At 41.9% G+C, this 20044-nt stretch overlaps 2 protein-coding genes and 1 long non-coding RNA gene across 3 annotated transcripts; all 3 read left to right on the top strand.

The window, feature by feature from the left end:
- Window positions 1-218: 218 nt before the first annotated feature.
- Window positions 219-3678, top strand: LOC114868215 (extracellular calcium-sensing receptor-like). Its single transcript, XM_029171653.3, has 5 exons — window positions 219-613; window positions 745-1539; window positions 1669-1896; window positions 2027-2150; window positions 2385-3678. The coding sequence occupies exons 1-5, from the start codon at window positions 308-310 to the stop codon at window positions 3296-3298; spliced, it is 2367 nt and encodes a 788-aa protein (XP_029027486.3). The 5' UTR covers window positions 219-307; the 3' UTR covers window positions 3299-3678.
- Window positions 3679-4982: 1304 nt separating this feature from the next.
- LOC114868213 (extracellular calcium-sensing receptor-like) lies at window positions 4983-13143 on the top strand. The gene is made up of 9 exons (XM_029171652.3): window positions 4983-5008; window positions 7693-7942; window positions 8230-8302; window positions 9390-9543; window positions 9734-10031; window positions 10159-10953; window positions 11112-11339; window positions 11460-11583; window positions 11843-13143. The coding sequence occupies exons 1-9, from the start codon at window positions 4983-4985 to the stop codon at window positions 12754-12756; spliced, it is 2862 nt and encodes a 953-aa protein (XP_029027485.3). The 3' UTR covers window positions 12757-13143.
- Window positions 13144-15708: 2565 nt separating this feature from the next.
- Window positions 15709-17666, top strand: LOC129605011 (uncharacterized). Its single transcript, XR_008696471.1, has 3 exons — window positions 15709-16228; window positions 16437-16511; window positions 16637-17666. It is a non-coding gene; the product is annotated as an uncharacterized LOC129605011 (long non-coding RNA).
- Window positions 17667-20044: the final 2378 nt, after the last annotated feature.

Genomic DNA, 20044 nt, shown 5'->3' with positions numbered 1-20044 from the left:
GAGAACCCACAACTATCTGAAGATGGGGACATTATACTGGGGGGAGTCTTCCCTTTTTACAGCAGTTGGAAAGACAGACAGGAAACCTATACAAACAAACCTCTGCCGGCAGAATGCACCAGGTAAATAATACTGTAAAGCAAGAAATATTTTCTTAGATATTTGAAGTATTTAATAACCAAGGAATTGAAGTAAAATCAAATGGTTTACCACTTAAAGCATATTTCTACCTGTATGCGTAGTATGAAGGTAATCAAATACATTGTTTTAGTTTTTAAGTACTAATGCAATAAATGAAAATATCTTTATGTTGAGTTTGACTTACAGAGGTTTCCAGTATGCTCAGTCTATGCGTTTTGCTATTGAGGAGATTAATAACAGCACAGAGCTACTACCCGGAGTCTCACTGGGATATAAAATGTACGATACATGTAGCTCCATTGCCAGAAGTGTGGGGGTTGCTCTGGCCATGTCTAATTCCAATGAAGTTGTATATGAGACCTTGAAGACTTTATGCACCAGACCTGCACAAGTGCAGGCAATAATAGGAGAAACATCTTCTTCTCCCTGCATGGCTATAGCTACTGTTGTTGGACCTTTTCACATACCACAGGTGTGTTATAAAATTATATAATTAATATGTGAAGAATTATTTCCAATTATTTTCCAATCTTTCACACCAGCTGTTATAAGCAATGCATATTTCACTTTCCTGTTATCATGGGAAACTATTTCTTCTTGTAGATCAGCCCGTTTGCCACCTGTGCTTGCCTCAGTGACAAATCCAAGTACCCATCTTTCCTCAGAACAATACCCAGTGACTACTATCAGAGCAGAGCTCTTGCCCAGCTGATCAAACACTTTGGTTGGACTTGGGTTGGTGCCATTAGAAGCAATAATGATTATGGCAATCATGGCATGGCTACATTCACAGAAACAGCTCAGCAGCTCGGCATTTGTCTGGAGTATTCTGTAGCTTTTTTTAGGACAGACCCACCAAACAAGATACTAAACATTATTAAAATTATTAGGCATTCCACCTCCAAGGTGATTGTTGCTTTCCTCGACAACATGGATATGGATGTATTGATTTTTACCTTGTCTCAGAACAACCTTAGTGGGTACCAGTGGGTTGGCACAGAGTCCTGGATTGGTGATTCCTACAGCGCAGAAAAGGATAAAGATCACATTCTGGATGGTGCCATAGGTCTGTCCATCCCCAAAACACATGTCAGAGGCATGAAAGAGTTCATAATCGATGTGAAGCCACTGAGTTCATTGAGTAACAACATGTTAATAGAATTCTGGGAAACATTATTTAGCTGTAAATTTAATCTGTCAAATTCATCATCCGATAATCTGAAACAATGTACTGGACATGAAGATGTATCTGGAGTGAAACACGGCTTCACTGATATGTCACTTATGCCTATATTCAACAATATTTATAAAGGAGTGTATGCTGTGGCCCATGCACTTCATGAGATACTTGGTTGCAACAAAACATGTAATCAACCGATGCTGCTGGATCCATTCTTGGTGAGTAAAAAATAAAATCCAAATTCTATATGTTACATAAATCGTCATGAAAAATGTTAGTTTGACATGTTATGGGAACAGTTACACACCATGTTTTTAAAAAAGCAAGTAAGCAAATACATTATTTAGGTTTTACAGAGTGTGAAAAACATTTCATTTAAGACAAAGGAAGGGGATGAGGTTTTCTTCAATGAGGATGGAGACCCACCAGCAAAGTATGAAGTTATAAACTGGCAGCCAACAGAAAATGGTGTTGTGGACTTTGTCAAAGTTGGTCTCTATGACGCATTTTTACCTGCAGATAAACAGCTGAGTCTGCAATATAAGACTTTAATCTGGGCACAGAGCTCAAAACAGGTAAATTGACACTGATTGCCTCATTTAAAACATAATCTTAAAATCCCTCTGAATGTAAAGTGTACAATAAAAACAAAAAAGAGTTTTTACTGTATACAATGTTTTCCTCAGTGAGATGTTGTTCCCGCAGGTTCCTGTGTCGGTTTGCAGTGAGAAATGTTCCCCAGGAACTCATAAGGTTCTCCAGAAAGGAAGGCCTCTCTGCTGCTTTGACTGTACAAGATGTGCAGATGGAGAAATAAGCAACACCACAGGTCTACTAATATTTAATTGAAGCGGATTGAGATGTTATCCATGTATAGGACGTTAGTGTATAGGAGAATAAACATGGGCAGTCGAAGGCAAAACAAAAACAATAGTTTTTAATCAACACGTTTTAAATTTTATGCTTTCTATGATTAACAAATACTCATATAGCATTGGATAGTAATTTACTTGGTTCAATGTTGACACCAAAAGAATAAGTCTACTATCTCCTTTTTTGTCAGATTCCATCAGCTGTGTTCAATGTACGTCTGAACTCTGGTCAAATGACAGAAGAGATGTGTGTGTGAAAAAGGAGGCAGAGTTTCTATCCTATGAAGAAATGATGGGAGCACTGCTCACTGCAGCATCTTTATGTGGAACATGCATGACTGCTGTTGTAGCCTTCATTTTCTTCACATACAGGAAAACTCCTATTGTCAGGGCCAACAACTCTGAGCTGAGCTTCCTGCTGCTCTTCTCCCTGACTCTGTGCTTCCTGTGTTCTCTGACCTTCATGGGTCGACCCTCTGAGTGGTCCTGCATGCTGAGACACACAGCATTCGGCATCACCTTTGTCCTCTGTATGTCTTGTGTTCTGGGCAAAACTGTGGTGGTGTTAATGGCCTTCAGAGCTTCACTTCCAGGCAGTAATGTGATGAAATGGTTTGGACCAACACAGCAGAGACTCAGTGTTCTGGTCTTCACTCTCATACAGGTTGTAATATGTGTCCTTTGGTTAACGATTTCTCCTCCTTTTCCATTTAAGAACTTGAAGGTAGTCAAAGACAGAATCATCTTAGAATGTGCTCTGGGCTCAGCTGTAGGATTCTGGGCTGTACTTGGCTACATAGGTTTTCTGGCTCTGCTCTGTTTCGTTCTTGCTTTTTTGGCTCGGAAACTGCCTGATAACTTTAATGAGGCCAAGTTCATCACCTTCAGCATGTTGATATTCTGTGCAGTGTGGCTCACTTTTATTCCAGCTTATGTCAGCTCTCCTGGAAAGTTCAGTGTTGCTGTAGAAATATTTGCTATTCTGGCATCTAGTTTTGGACTGTTAATATGTATTTTTATTCCAAAATGTTACATTATCTTACTGAGACCTGACAAAAACACAAAAAAGAAAATGATGGGGAAAGGAGAACAAAGCATGCTGTAAAAACCTACAGTTCACAGTTTTACAATTACAGTGATAGACACATGCACACTGCACATACAGTGTACAAGTAAGTATTTGTGCAATGTGTGTTACTGCCTGAGGGTAAATTTTATGGTTGCTTTACTGCAATGTTCTACCATATATACTGTAGATGCATATAAGAAATGTGTGATATGTCAGATAACAAAGATTTTATTACAGTACAAATAATGTGTTCCCAGAAAACAGAAATCAGCTTATAAATTAAGCTAAGGATATATTTTTTTCACTTGTTCATAGTCATACCTGTCTTTTTTCTAATGATGTGCCTGGTTAAGCCTTCAAACTTACACTTTAGTCTGCAGCTGCCTCAAAGCGCAGAGAGTTCCAGAAATCCTCCCATAGACTCTAATTAATTTGGCTGGCAACAGCTCTCACACTATAAATACCACTAATTCTACTTTTGATAATAGTAATGAACCAAATTTACGTTTTAATTACCAACATACACTTTGGATAATTTCAGTATGAAAGCAAACAATAAAATCTTACAATTTATTAGAAATATTTTTGCTTTTATTTTGTATTTTCAGATAAAATTTTTAGCTTTGTATTTAATTACTCTTATAAGATGTTATAAAAGATGTTAATGCTATTAGCATTTAAACAATTTTTATCCATCCACAGAAAGATTTTTCAGATATATATAAACATTTTCAGATATATATTTTTAATCTTGATTCCCCATCTGGAGAAACCTTTTCAGCTTTGTCCTTTCTGATGATTGATGGATAATGCTATGGCATATTAGCATATTAACCTTTCCATCAGGTCGACCTTTAAACTATTGCAACCTTCAGCTTTTTGTTTGTTAAGCACATACAAGTCATTTCAAATTAAAAGCATCAATCTATGTCTTTACCTCAATAGCATTATTTGTGCCTTTGTATGCGTAATCGTGACTAGTTAAGACTATTTCATAATTTAGAAATTAAGCATGTACACCTGCTCCAAATCCTTTCAAGATATACGCAGCAATTCATATCTTTAGCTTTAATAGCATTATCCATGCCTTTGAATGTGTAATAGTGACTAGTTAATGAGACTATTTTATAGTTCACGTATTAGGCCCACACACTTTTATTGCTTTTTAAAATAAAAGCACCAATACACTCATGTAGCTACACAGAGGAGAACAGTCACCTTAACTCTAATGAACAGGTTGACTGTCTTGTAAATAATGCTACAGCTTCTCTACGTTCAATGTTAGACACAGTGGCTCCTCTGAAGAAGAATTCAGTAAATCAGAGGAGGTTAGCTCCATGGTATAACTCCGAGATCCACAACCTAAAGCACAGGACCCGACAACTAGAAAGGCAGTGGCATTCCAACACAATAAATACAAACTGCATAGCATGGAAGGACAGTCTAATAATATTTAAAAAATACTATATATAAAAACATTTTGTGCTGCTGGAAAAACATATTATCCTTCCTTAATTGAGGAGAACACATCCCCTGCTGGTTTCAACCCCTGGTTTCTTTCTGTCACGGACCGACGGGACGTGGTCGTGATGCAGGACCCAGATGCACAGCCGGAGACTGAACTCAGTCTAGTACTTTGTTTAATAGACAGCTCCGTAAAAACAAGAAGCAAAAGTAAACTTGCACGGATAGGCACCGGGAATACAGAACACTGACAGAGATGCTCACAAGAAGCGGGCAACTCAGGTAAGTACGTAAGGCAAAAACAGGAGCTTACTTGACTGAGCTTACAATCTGACAGATTGAAAAAAAGAGGTGCATACTGAGGCTAAATAGAGTGACTGATGATTAACACAAAACAGCTGATGATCACGTGACTAGTGACATCTTAACACAGCTGGTGAAACATATGACTGAGTGGTAAAACGGAACCTAGAACAGACAGGAAACCAAACAAGAAGTGTCAAAATAAAACCGGAAAGCAAAGTAGCAAATAACAGTGACAACCAGATGCTGATCCATGACACTTTCCAACACTGTAGCCAGGCTGACTAAGAGTCATAGATGTGCTGAGCCTACTATCTCCCTAAATCTCAGCAGCAATGACTTTATGAACTACTTCGCCCATGAAATTATCTACATTAGAGAAATTATTGATCAGCGTCTTCCTCCAAATGACAGAATCACCCTCTAGTTTCATCGACATGTCTTTTAGACTCAATCCCAACCAGATTACTTTAGGCTTTATTAGGCTATGTACCACAAGCTTTTAAGGTGGCTGCGGTCAAACCTTTTTTGAAAATAACTACTCAGGCCCTGGAGAACTAGCAAACTATTGCTAGTTCAAAATTTCAAATGTACCCTTTATCTCTACAATTCTCGAAAGAATCGTAGCTAAACAATTATCTGACCACATGAGTAGAAATAACCTGTATGAAAATTTTCATTTAGGATTTAGAGAACATCATAGTACAGAAATAGCTCTGATTAGAGTCACTAATGATCTTCTCTTAGCTTCAGACAATGGTCTGGTCTCTGTCCTTGTCCTGTTAGACCTTAGTGCTGCATTTGATACAGTTGATCACAACATGCTATTACAGCGTCTAAAACATACCATCGGAATTAAAGGAACAGCACTGGGATGGTTTAAATCCTATTTGTTGAACAGAGTCCAGTTTGTTCATGTTAATGACAAATTCTCCACATGCACAAGGATTAGCTATGAAGTACCGCAGGGTTCTGTGCTTCGTCCAATTCTGTTTAGTCTATACATGTCTCCTCTAAGTGATATTTTTAGGAAGCATTCTATTAATTTTCATTGTTATGCAGATGATACTCAGCTATACTGTATATAACTTTGGAACCAAATGTAACAGATCAATCAAAGGTCAACAGTCAAAATCGAAAGTTGTTTAAAAGACATCAAATCCGGGGTCGCGGGGGTGCTGGAGCCTAACCCAGCTGACTATGGGCGAGAGGCAGGGTACACCCTGGACGGGTCGCAAGTCCATCGCAGGGCAACACATAGACAGACAACCATTCACACACACACTCACACCTATGGGCAATGGAGAGAAGCCAATCAACCTAATGCATGTCTTTGGACTGTGGGAGGAAGCCAGAGAACCCGGAGAGTACCCACGCAAACACAGGGAGGACGTGCAAACTCCACACAGAAAGGCACCATGGCCGCCTCCGAATCGAACCCTGAAGCTTCTTGCTGTGAGGCAATGGTGCTACCCACCGCTCCACCGTTTCACCCATTATAGATCATATAGTGTTTTTAATTTATTTTATGCAGACACTCACGGCCTGACGAATAACCTACTCCAGACAGGCACTCCTCAGCAAAGAACACTCTTTTCTTGGAACTTTTCCTATGGTTTTTACAGACTCTGAGATTTTCAGAGATATTTCTCGGGTGGGTGCGCTCATCAGACTGAGACACTGCAAGACCACACCGCTCCCGTCAATACACATGGCTAACGTGCGCTCCCTGGTAAATAAGATGGATGATTCTTAACACAAAAAACACGGACTTTAACAGCCCTGTGCTTCACACCATGGAGCTTTTCGGGAAAACATGGGGGGGGGGGTGTGCTTTTATTTTTTACATATGAAGATTGGTGTAGAGATACCACAGTGTTGAAGAAGTTCTGCAGTCCTCACTTGGAATGCTTCTTTGTCAACTGCTGTCCCTTTTATTCACCATGGGAGTTTGCTATGTTCGTCCTGGTCAGCATTTACATCCCACTTCAGGCCTGTGTGACAACAGCGTTACAGAACCTGGCTGACCACAACAACAACAAGCGTGGAAAGGAAACATCCAAACTCCCTGCTCATTATCATTATCTGCTCATATCAGGTTACTTTAACAAAGCAAACCAGAGCCAGGAACTTCCCAGCTACAGGCAGCATGTGTCCCAGCAGACACTCTGGACCACTGCTAGACTGCGTTAAAGAATGCCTATCGTTCTTTCCAACGTGCAGCACTGGGCGTCTCTGACCACTGTCTGCTTTACCTCATCCCAACTTACAGGCAGAAATCTAAAACCTGTAAACCTGTGGTCAGGACAGTGAAAAAGTGGACGGTGGAGTCCACACTAGAGCTGCAGGGCTGCTTTGACTATACTGACTGGGAGGTTTTTGAAGCCACAGCGAGAGACAGTCATTAGCTCACTGAAACTGTGACATCATACATCAGTTTTTTTAAGGACATGTGTGTTCAGACAAAAACTGTACGCACAAACAACAACAAGAAAAAAGAACCACTTCACACCTCCCAGTCACACAATATGCTCACCTAGACCTCCCAATATTCACACCCTCCCGTCACCAGAACCCCTACCTGCACTGAAGATCTGTGAAGATGTTGGCAGAACACCAAAATAGCTCCAGGACCTGACTAATGTGTCCCCAACCTGCCTCAGAGTCTATGCTGACCAGCTGGCACCGATCTTCAACGGGTCTCTGCAGCTGTCTACAGTGCCCAACTGCTTCAGACAGTCCACCATCGTGCCCCTACCTAAGAAGTCCTCCATCGCCAGCCTGAATGACTACAGACCTGTTGCCTTGACGTCTGTGGTCATGAAGACATTTGAGTGGCTGGTACTGAGACATCTAAAGGACATCACAGACCGCCCTACTAGACCCCCTATAGTTCGCCTACATAAAAGACAGGTCAGCGGATGATGCAGTAAACCTGGGACTCCACTACATCCTGCAGCACCTGGATCTCCCTGGCACATATGCCATGATCAGGATTCAGTTCAGCCTTTAACACCATCACCCTGGAATACTCCACCACAAACTGACGTCCCTAATCCCACTTGCCAGTAGATCAGGAGCTTCCTGATTGACAGGAGGCAGCAGGTGAGGCTGGGCAACATCACATCTGGCCCCCCTACCACCAGCACCGGCGCACTACAGGGGTGTGTTCTCTCCCCACTTGTCTTCTCCCTCTACAGTATATCCACAACTGCACCTCAGGGAACCCGTCTATGAAACTCCTAAAGTATGCAGACGACATGACCGTGTTGGGTTGATTTTATTTGTCTGTATGAGTATTCATAGCCAGTGCACAACGGACTTAAATATTAATAATAAAAAAAACTGCATTAACACACATTGTCTGCATTAACGCGCGATTAACATGTCAACGTGCCCTATGTGTCCTGTGGTTAGTGATTTCTTCTCCTTTCTCAATTAAGAACTTAGTAGTAAGAACTTCTGTCATAGACAGAATCATCTTAGAATGTGCCCTGGGCTCAACTGTAGGATTCTGGGCTGTACTTACTGTAGTTACAAAAGTTTTCTAGCTCTGAGCTGTTTCGTTCTTTTTTTTGCTGCTAATTACTCTCCAAGTTAGCAACTTTGTTTCTTTCTTTGATTTTGTGTTTTGTTAGTTCCATCTTTTTACTTTAATGATAACTGATAACAAATCACACATAACTTTCATGAAAGTGAACTACCATCATCCAAAGGCACCCTAGCAAGTCGGAGGGACAAATTGACAAACTGTTGTATGTTGTTAAATGTAAATATTGCAGTTATACTGTAAATACTGCAGATCTACATTGTTAAATGTTACGGCAAATTATGAAGTACTTGGTTCTGTGTTTTGCCCATTCCTATAGTTTTTAATTTGATGTCTATTAGTATTACCGAATTACTTGGTTTAGTGGTAGAAATGTACACATCTTGTGTATGTAGATATTTTGTTATGACAATGCAAAACATTTATGGTAAAACAATCTGGTATGATTTTGATAAATAAGAGATAATAGAAAGATAAATACGTTTTAATAAATTAATTGTAACAATATTAAGGAACAAACATGCAGCACATTTTTCTATCTGTGTAATAGGAATAACCAAGGGTACACTTGGACTAAATGCACTACAATGAAATCACCTCCTTCTTTTGCCCCACTTGTACTGAAGGTCCACAGAGATAAAGTGTCATCGTTTTTTTCATAATGACCAAAAATCTATAATAAACCTCACACACTTGCATCTGATTTTACCTAATTGTTCTTCACAGACATCATGACATTTAAAAAGAAGTGGCAAGAGCAGGTTTGGCCTTTTTCCCAGCTGTTGTTGATGGCATTTATCTCTCAAACAGAAGAGTTGGTATGTCGGCACAGAGGTGATCCTGAGAATCCCCAACTATATGAAGATGGTGACATTATACTGGGGGGAGTCTTCCCTTTTTACAGCAGCTGGAAAGGCAAACAGGAAACCTACACAGACAAACCCCTGCCAGCAGAATGCACCAGGTAATGGATACTGTAACAACAATATTTTTAATTGTACGTTTAGGAAAATGTTGGTGTATGTATTCGAAGTCCCTACCAAACTGGGGATTATAATAAAAAAATTGTCTTAACACTTAAAATATATTTTCACCTGTGTGTGTATGAATGTGATTGAATACTGGTTTAGTTCTAAATTACTATGTATTTTAAGTTTGACTTACAGAAGCTTCCAATATGCTCAGTGTATACGTTTTGCTATCGAGGAGATTAATAACAGCAGAGAGTTACTACCTGGAGTCTCTCTGGGATATAAAATTTACGATACATGTGGCTCCATTGCCAGAAGTGTGAGGATTGCCCTGGCTGTGTCTAATGTCAAAGAAGTTGCATTTGAGACGGCACAGGCTTCATGCACCAAACCTGCACAAGTGCAGGCAATGATAGGAGAAACATCTTCTTCTCCCTGCATGGCTATAGCTACTGTTGTTGGACCCTTTCACATACCGCAGGTGTGTTATTAAATTATATCATTTATATGTGAAGAATTATTTCCAATTTTTCAACTTTCACACCAGCTGTTACAAGCAATGGATATTTCACTTTCCTGTTATCATGGGAAATAATTTCTTTTTGTAGATCAGCCCACTGGCCACCTGTGCATGTCTCAGTGATAAATCCAAGTACCCATCTTTCCTCAGAACAATACCCAGTGACTACTATCAGAGCAGAGCTCTGGCCCAGCTGGTCAAACACTTTGGTTGGACTTGGGTTGGAGCTATTAGAAGTAACAATGATTATGGCAATAATGGCATGGCTACATTCACAGAAACAGCTCAGCAGCTGGGCATCTGTCTGGAGTATTCTGTAGCTTTCTTCAGGACAGACCCACCAAACAAAATACAAAATATTATAAATATTATTAAGCGTTCCACCTCCAAGGTGATTGTTGCTTTCCTCTCTACCTTTGACATGAATGTGCTCATGTATGAGTTGTCTCACTACAATGTTAGTGGTTATCAGTGGGTTGGTAGTGAGGCCTGGATTTTTGATTTTCAAATTGCAGAAATGGACCAATATCACATTCTGGATGGTGCCATGGGTCTGTCCATCCCCAAAGCACATGTAAGAGGATTAAAAGAGTTCATAATGGATGTAAAACCACTGTGTTCATGGAGTAACAACATGTTAAGAGAGTTCTGGGAAATGTTATTTAGCTGTAAGTTCAATGAGTCAAATGCATCAGCAAAGAATCTGCAACAATGTACTGGACATGAAGATTTATCTGGAGTGAAAAACAGCTATACTGATATGTCACTTATGCCCATATTCAGTAATATCTATAAAGGAGTGTATGCTGTAGCCCATGCACTTCATAAGATACTTGATTGTAATGAAACATGTAATCGACCAATGTTGTTAGAGCCATTTACGGTGAGTAAAAATAATATCCAGATCTAAATGTTACATAAATTATCATGAAAAATGTTTCACATTATGTTCTTAAAATATAACTTAAAACTTACTTTTTACTTACTACTTACTTAATTAAACTTATAACTTAAAACTTAAATAAATATATTACATTTCAGATTTTACAGGGTGTGAAAAACATTAAATTCAAGACAAAGGAAGGAGATGAAGTTTACTTCAATGAGGATGGAGACCCACCAGCAAAGTATGAAATTATAAACTGGCAGCCAACAGAAAATGGTGTCGTGGACTTCATCACAGTTGGTCTCTATGATGCATCTTTACCTGCAGACAAACAGCTGAGTCTGCAAAATATGACTTTAATCTGGGCACAATGCTCAACCCATGTAAACTATCACTGATTGCCTTATAATATAATCTTTAACATTCACCTTTAAATTTAAATTTTACACTCAATGCTTATATTGTATACGCATGTTTTCTTCAGTGAGATGTCGTTCCTGCAGGTTCCTGTGTCGGTTTGCAGTGAGAAATGTTCGCCAGGAACTCGTAAGGTTCTCCAGAAAGGAAAGCCTGTCTGCTGCTATGACTGTATAAGATGTGCAGAAGGAGAAATAAGCAACACCACAGGTCTAGTAATATTTAATGTAAATCCACATAACTGTATTGGAGTATAAACATGGAAAGCAAAGGCAAAACAACAACAATATAGGTTATAAATCAACAAGTTTGACATTTTTAAATGACTCACTCAATAATTTGGGGACAGTTTCATATAGTTATTGCAGCATTTAATAGAAATTTAGTTGTGTCATATCTGTGTAGATACAAAGACAATTTTGAAATGTAAAACACTAAGTCTATTATCTGCTTTATTATTTCTTGTCAGATTCCATCAACTGTGTTCAATGTCCACCTGAATTCTGGTCAAACGACAGAAGAGATGTGTGTGTAAAGAAAGAGGCAGAGTTTCTATCCTATGAAGAAATGATGGGAGCACTGCTCACTGCAGCATCTTTATGTGGAACATGCATGACTGCTGTTGTAGCCTTCATTTTCTTCACATACAGGAAAACCCCTATTGTCAGGGCCAACAACTCTGAGCTGAGCTTCCTGCTGCTCTTCTCCCTGACTCTGTGCTTCCTGTGTTCTCTGACCTTCATGGGTCGACCCTCTGAGTGGTCCTGCATGCTGAGACACACAGCATTCGGCATCACCTTTGTCCTCTGTATGTCTTGTGTTCTGGGGAAAACTGTGGTGGTGTTAATGGCATTCAGAGCTTCACTTCCAGGCAGTAATGCCATGAAATGGTTTGGACCAACACAGCAGAGACTCAGTGTTCTGGTCTTCACTCTCATACAGGTTTTAATATGTGTCCTGTGGTTAACGATTTCTCCTCCTTTTCCATTTAAGAACTTGAAGGTAGTCAAAGACAGAATCATCTTAGAATGTGCTCTGGGCTCACCTGTAGGATTCTGGGCTGTACTTGGTTACATAAGTTTTCTAGCTCTGATTTGTTTCATTCTTGCTTTTTTGGCTCGAAAACTGCCTGATAACTTTAATGAGGCCAAGTTCATCACCTTCAGCATGTTGATATTTTGTGCAGTGTGGCTTACCTTTATTCCAGCTTATGTCAGCTCTCCTGGAAAGTTTAGTGTTGCTGTAGAGATATTTGCTATCGTGGCATCTAGTTTTGGACTGTTGATTTGTATTTTCATTCCAAAATGTTTCATTATGTTGCTCAGACCAGAGAAGAACACTAAAAAGAATATTTTAGGTAAAGGCGCGCAAAAGACAATTTGAAAATGTTCACACATTTACAAATACAGTGACAAGGACACATGAACACACACACTGCACATACACATGTAATGTATATGTGATTGGACTAGTTGTGTTGCACTACTACAATAATCCAAGACTGTATATTTGTAAATTGTCATATGACTTACAAATAAGTAGGTGTGGCGCCATACGACTTTTTGATGTCTGATACCGATAGCACAATCTTGAATACACTCAAAAAAATTATCAGGCATACAACTTCAACTTTATGTAGTTTAATGACATGTAAATTTTCCTTCAGAATAAATCGTATTCTCTACATCTGACCTTTACCTTGCCAGACATACTTAGGGAGCTACTGTGAAGTGGTTTACTCAAGCATCTGATTGGATCAACTGGTCTTGAACCGGTAATTCCTGTTGCCCAGGCTAACACTAAACCCACTGAGCCATCAGAAAAACATGTTTGCATTATTAGAATTTTTATAAAGTTATACATAACCTTATGTATAAATAATTATACATGTAAATAAGTATAAAATATAAGGTTTATTGGTTATTAATGAACCCTGAAATATATTAAATAATATATTAACACATTATAAAATGTTACATTTTATACTTTTTAAAGTACAAATTCCTGCAACCAGTCCATAAGGAGTCCTCTGGTGGCTCAGTCGGTGTAGTGTTACTTGTGACACAGGGTCTGCAGTTCACACCCCGTTAATCCTCTTGATGTATGTTTCATTTTAGTATATCTAAATCTTATCTTATCTTTTAGTAGATATTTCACATAATTATTACCTGATGAAATAGTTAACATGCAACATTCTATTTAGAGTGTAAACTGAGAAACCAGTTTCATAGATTTCAAGCAAAGGTTATTTTATGTGATAATGATGATTTGAGCATAATTTCACTATGTTTATTATTAAAAAAAACATAATAATTCGAAATCTAATATTTATTTCATTTCTTCAAACAGAGATCCTTTAGCAACACTTTTGACTACTCAGCACAATTCAAACATTCAAAGTAAAATTTTAGGTGCACCTTTGTGTAAATGTTTATTATTGTAAATACTTAGTTTTGAAAGATAATAATTCCAGCATTAAACACTGGATGTAACCATGACCTAAAAATCAATAACTTAACAATAAAATTTAATAGACTCTCTATTATGAATTGGACAGTAAAACTCTGGTATTGAACTGTAACACAAGTACAAAATTTTGAAACATATTTAATAAACATATTTGAGTATTTATTTAAAATTTTCAGTACCTGTCTGGCCATGAAAACTGTCACAACAACCAGTGCCTCTTTTTTCACTGTCCTTGATTAAGTTACTGTGCCACCTCATCTCTGTCCCCATGTGTGGAGATGTTTACATTCTTCCACCTGGTACCACTGGAGCCTTGCTATCAGAAAGAACGTGCAGTACTGTGAAGAGATAAAGGGAAAGAACTTCTCAAGCTTGGGTTTTGAGGAGTCAGATAGAGCCAGATACAGGGAGGGCCATAAATCACACTCAGTCTAAGCAATTAGTACATAAAACTGATGTACAACAAACAAAATGAGATGAATTGCACACATATGGAACATTCAAGTTGAACACAACAAGGCATAAACTATATGATAACCTCATTATCCTGCAGACTTACGAATTACACAATTTTTCCATTGCATGTGTGGACAACCTACATGGCTTTTTGGCATGAAAATTTAACTTATTGAGACACCAAGGTTAAAATATTTAGCGTTCTTTATCATGAAAAAAAAACATATGCAGGGAACTTTAAATACAAAACAAAACAGCCAGGTGTAACTAGTGGCACTGATTGCAAAGACATAAACTCGAACCCAGAAATGTATTCACAATGAAGAAGATAAGACTGGACAGAAACACAGGCACTCCGAGCATGCTGGAGGAACAAATTTGTGTCATTGAATGTACTGTAAATTGTGCCATGTAAATATATTCCATACCAATTGCTATGGGTTTTATAGCGATCTTTTAAATTCCTTTGTTTAATGGTAGAAATGTAAATGTTATGTCAATGACAAAGGTTTATGAAACACGTATTTACTGTAAAACAAAATTTCATTTCACTGTTTGTATATGTTTTGAGATAAATAAGATTACATTAAAGATTACATTAGATGTAACATTATTAAGAAACAAATGTGCAGCACACTGTTGTTCTTATCTAATAACAAAAAAGTACTTTAAAAGTAAATGTGCTACAATGACATCACCCTTTTAACCTAACCACACGTATACTAAAGGTCCACAGACATAAAATATTTTTTATGACCTAACATCTATATTAACCAACTCATGCCAATAATCTGCATCAGATTCTTCACAAACATCATTACAGTCAGAAAGAGGTGGACTGAGCATGTTTGGGCACTTCCATCTGCTGTTGGTGGCATTAATCTTTCAAACAGAAGAGCTGGTGTGTCGTCACAGAGGTGATCTGGATCCCCAACTATTTGAAGATGATGACATTATACTAGAGGAAGAGTTCTTCCTTTTCCACAGAGGCTGGAAAAACAGACAGCAAACCTACACAAACACCTGTCAGCAGAATGCACCAGGTAACCACTTTCAATGTATATCCAAATGTATGTGTAGTATTTATGTGATCAAAGATTTTTTAATTACTAATGCTATAAATGAAACTATATGTTTGACTTTCAGACAAATTTTGATTTTTTCAAATATGCTCAGTGTATATGCTTTGCCATTGAGGAGATTAATAACAGCAGAGACCTACTACTCTGGGATATAAAATGACACTTGTAGCTCTACTGCGATGGACTGGCGACCCGTCCAGGGTGTACCCTGCCTCTCGCCCGTAGCCAGCTGGGATAGGCTCCAGCACCCCCGTGACCCCGCACTAGGGAGTAAGCGGTTAAGAAAATTGATGGATGGACTTGTAGCTCTATTGTGAGAAGTGTGAGGGTTGCTCTGGCCGTGTTAAATGCAAATGAGGTTGTAGTTAAGACCTTGGAGGCTTTGTGCACAAAACCTGCACAAGTGCAGGCAATAATAGGAGTGTCACAGTCTCTGGTCCTGCTCCTTGTTCTATTTTGAGTTCTTTATTTTCGGTATTGTCTGGTTCTATTCTAGGGTTTTATTTTGAAGGACTTCCTGCGACTCACTCCACAGCTGTGTTTACTGTCACGTCTTGGTTTCACTTCCGCTAATACTTTAAAAGGACTTCCTGTTTACCTCGTGTCTCAGCTGTTCCCTGTTTCTACCGGTCATTAGCCACACCTGCACATCATCAGTAATCAGGTCACTGTGTATTTAAGCACCACCTCTCACCCTAGTACCTTGCCAGATTGTTAGTTCGTGTTCGCGTGCATTCACCATCATCCTGCGTTTTGGTTCTAGTCCCGACCCGTGTTTCCGATCTTGTTTTGCCTACCGTTACCGAGCCTTGCCTGATCCTGCCTGCATCGCCTGCTGAACCTGTCTGGTAATTACCCTGCCTGTCTTATGATTATGATTCTGCCTGATCCTGATCGGTACTGCTATCTCTGCCAACACGGTAAACGAACCCTCTCTGTCCACGGAACTGAGCCTGCCTGAACCCTTGCATTGAGCCTTTCTGCTTACCTGTGTATGACCCTGCCTGATCCTGACTCTGAGTTTTGGAATAAAATGCTTTTGTTTTCATATCCCAGTCTGTCTGTGCCGTGCATGTGGGTCCGCCGCCTTTGACGTTCTGACAAGGAGAAACACCCTTTTACATACCACAGGTGTGTGAAGAAATTATATTTAAATGTGAAGAATAATTATAAATCTGTCAACTCTTACTGCAGCTGTTATAAGCAATGGATGTTTCATTTTTGCAATTTATCAATGAAAATTCTCTTCTCTTTAGATCAGCCCATTTTCCACCTGTGCTTGTCTTACTGAGATTATGAAGCGTTCAACCTCCTAAGTGATGTTGCTTTCCTCTCCTACTTGGACATGGATGTGTTAATAATTAGCGTATTTTCCGCCATATAAGACGGGAAAATCTAGAAAAAAAAGATTCTGAACCAAATACTGTAATAAAATATTTTATATCAACTGTAAAAAAGTTAAAAGCAGTTTAAGAACAATTGTATGCCAAACATGTAACATGAACATTAGTAATACCGTAATAGCCAGTAACATTGCCCCCACATTAACAAGAATAGCCAGTAACACTGCCCCCACATAAGCAAGAATAGCGAGTAACATAGCATCGCCACTCCTCACCTCATGGTAAAACAGAAACCGGAAATCATTACAAAATAAAACAGGAAATTACATGCAGAACCAAAACCCCGGATTGTGATAATAAGATGGCAGCCAACAGAAAATGTTGTGGACTTTGTCATAGTTGATGCATCTTTACTTGAGTCTGAAAACTATGACTTTAATCTGGGCACAAAACTCAACACAAATAAACATGATCATTTAACGCAGTGATCCCCAACCCCCGGGCCGTGGACCAGTACCGGTCCGTGGGTCAACTGGTACCAGGCCGCGAAAGAAATCTCACATTATTCCCGTTTTATTTATTGTGTGATTCTGAACAATGTTATTTTGGAAAATTACCGGAATCATTTGGCTAAATCCGCCTAGGACTTGTCTCGGTCACGTGTCTTACGGGCTGCTCCAGTCGGTAACCGGTAACACCAAACCGCTAAATTAAAACCCCCAAGCTAGCGAACACGTTTCTTTGCGCAGCGTAAAAGAGCCAGTGAGGCAGAAGAAGAGCCAACGACTACAAATAAAAAGAAAGCTTTGGTTTCTGTGTTACTGTAGTAAAAACTGTTGACTGTTTGTCCTCATTAACTTGTGTACTGTATGAAAATAAATTATATCAAGCATAACAGTGTATAGAAACATTCTTTAAATGCTGCTGACTTGCCTGTCACAGAGCGGCAGCGAACGGACCCACATGCACAGCACCGAGACGTCAGACAGAGGGTGAAATTTACGGCTTTAATACAGAACTCCTTATGACAGACGGTCCAGGTCAAAACACACTTTATCTCAGATTGAGGTACAACAGGCGCAGGCAAAAAACAAGTCCAGGGACAGGCAAGGGTTCGGCAACCAGATTGATAAGGTTTACGGTACCGGTAAGGAGCAGGCAGGAATCGGGAGTCAGGAACACGAAGCAGGGTCGAAACACAAACAGGTAGGACGGTGAAACGCTGGTAGGTACTGACTGACATACGTACGACGATCTGGCGGAGATCTAAGGCGACAGGCGGTGGTTAAATGCAAGAAGCTGATTACTGATACAAAACAGGTGTGTGTAATGAGGACCGGGAGTGAAGCGGGAACTTCTGTGGTGTGACAAGAAACGGAAGTGCTAACAAAATAAAACCGGAAACTGGAATCAAAAACAGAAAAGTCCTTTCAAAATGAAACCAAGAACGAAAACCTGACAGTACCCCCCCCTCTAGGGCGACTTCCACGGCGCCCACAGAACCCCCCCCCCCCCCAAACCAGGGCGGGCGGAGGGCGGTCACAGGAGGAGGGACCGAATCCCTCCCCCCCAAGGCACACAAGCAGGGTGGGCGGAGGGAGGACCGGAGGAGGGTCAAATCGAAAGTCCAAAAAAAACCGAACAGAAAGTCCATGACCGGGAGAACAGAGTCCAGCGGTCCCTAACGAGGGTGGTGGCAGGAGAGTCCCAGGATCATGGTGGGCGACGGCGGCAGAGGCTTCGCCATCGTCGTGGCAGGAGGGGGCTCACCCCAGGCGAACGGCCGTGGCGGTGGCGGAGTCGAGGCGGACGGCGCCAAAGGAGGCAGCGCCATCCAACCAGCAGGAGGCACCGAGGGCGAGGCCACCCGTCCGGCAGGCGGGAACAGTCGTGGAGGCGCGGTCGGCGCCGGACCGCCAGGAACCGATGCAGATGCGGTCGGCGCCGGACCGCCAGGAACCGATGCAGGTGCGGTCGGCGCCGAGCCGCCAGGAACCGATGCAGGCGCGGTCGGCGCCGGGCCGCCAGGAACCGATGCCGGTGCGGCCGGAGCCGGGCCGCCAGGAACCGATGCAGGTGCGGCCGGAGCCGGGCTGCGGCTGGCGCGACCCCCTCCTGGAGGTCGGCGGGAACCGCTACTCCGAGGCTGACAGGAACGGGGGCCAGGACGACCTCTACGTTGCCGACAGAAACAGGGACGGCCGCAACATGGCCGACGGGAACAGGAACTGGAACGGCCGCAACATGGCCGACGGGAACAGGAACTGGAACGGCCGCAACATGGCCGACGGGAACAGGAACTGGAACGGCCTCTACTTGGCCGACGGGAACAGGAACTGGAACGGCCTCTACTTGGCCGACGGGAACAGGAACTGGAACGGCCTCTACTTGGCCGACGGGAACAGGAACTGGAACGGCCTCTACTTGGCCGACTGGAACAGGAACTGGAACGGCCTCTACTTGGCCGACGGGAACAGGAACTGGAACGGCCTCTACTTGGCCGACGGGAACAGGAACTGGAACGGCCTCTACTTGGCCGACTGGAACAGGAACTGGAACGGCCTCTACTTGGCCGACGGGAACAGGAACTGGAACGGCACTACTTGGCCGACGGGAACAGGAACTGCGTCCTCACTGGAGCCGGCGGCGCTGCTCTCAGGCTCCTCGCTGGAGCCGGCGGCGCTGCTCTCAGGCTCCTCGCTGGAGCCGGCGGCGCTGCTCTCAGGCTCCTCGCTGGAGCCGGCGGCGCTGCTCTCAGGCTCCTCGCTGGAGCCGGCGGCGCTGCTCTCAGGCTCCTCGCTGGAGCCGGCGGCGCTGCTCTCAGGCTCCTCGCTGGAGCCGGCGGCGCTGCTCTCAGGTTCCTCGCTGGAGCCGGCGGCGATTGAGACGGCGTCTCCTCTGGAGATGGCATGGCTGCTTGCCGCTGCCGAGCTCGACAGAGCAGACGTCGGGCCTGATCGGGTGTGCATAGCACTTGGTCGACATGTGGTGATCTCTGGCTGGGACAAGACCTGCGCGTGACTGGGCTGGACTGGGACAGGACTCGACTGTACTGGGACAGGACTCGGCTGGGCTGGAACGTGGAGTAGACTCGACTGGACTGGAACCTGGACTGGGCTCGACTGGACTGGGACGGGACTCGACTGGGCTAGAACCTGGACTGGGCTCGACTGGGCTGGGACCTGGACTGGGCTCGACTGGACTGGGCTCGGCTGGACTGGAGACTGAACTGGGCTCGGCTGGGCTGGAGACTGAACAGCGCGCGGCTGGGCTGGAGACTGAACAGCGCGCGGCTGGGCTGGAGACTGAACAGCGCGCGGC

This window comes from Betta splendens, chromosome 13 (genome assembly GCF_900634795.4).
Source record: "Betta splendens chromosome 13, fBetSpl5.4, whole genome shotgun sequence".
Taxonomy (NCBI): Eukaryota; Metazoa; Chordata; class Actinopteri; order Anabantiformes; family Osphronemidae; genus Betta; species Betta splendens.
Note: the sequence above shows the minus strand (reverse complement) of the source record. Positions and strands in the feature narration are given on the sequence as shown.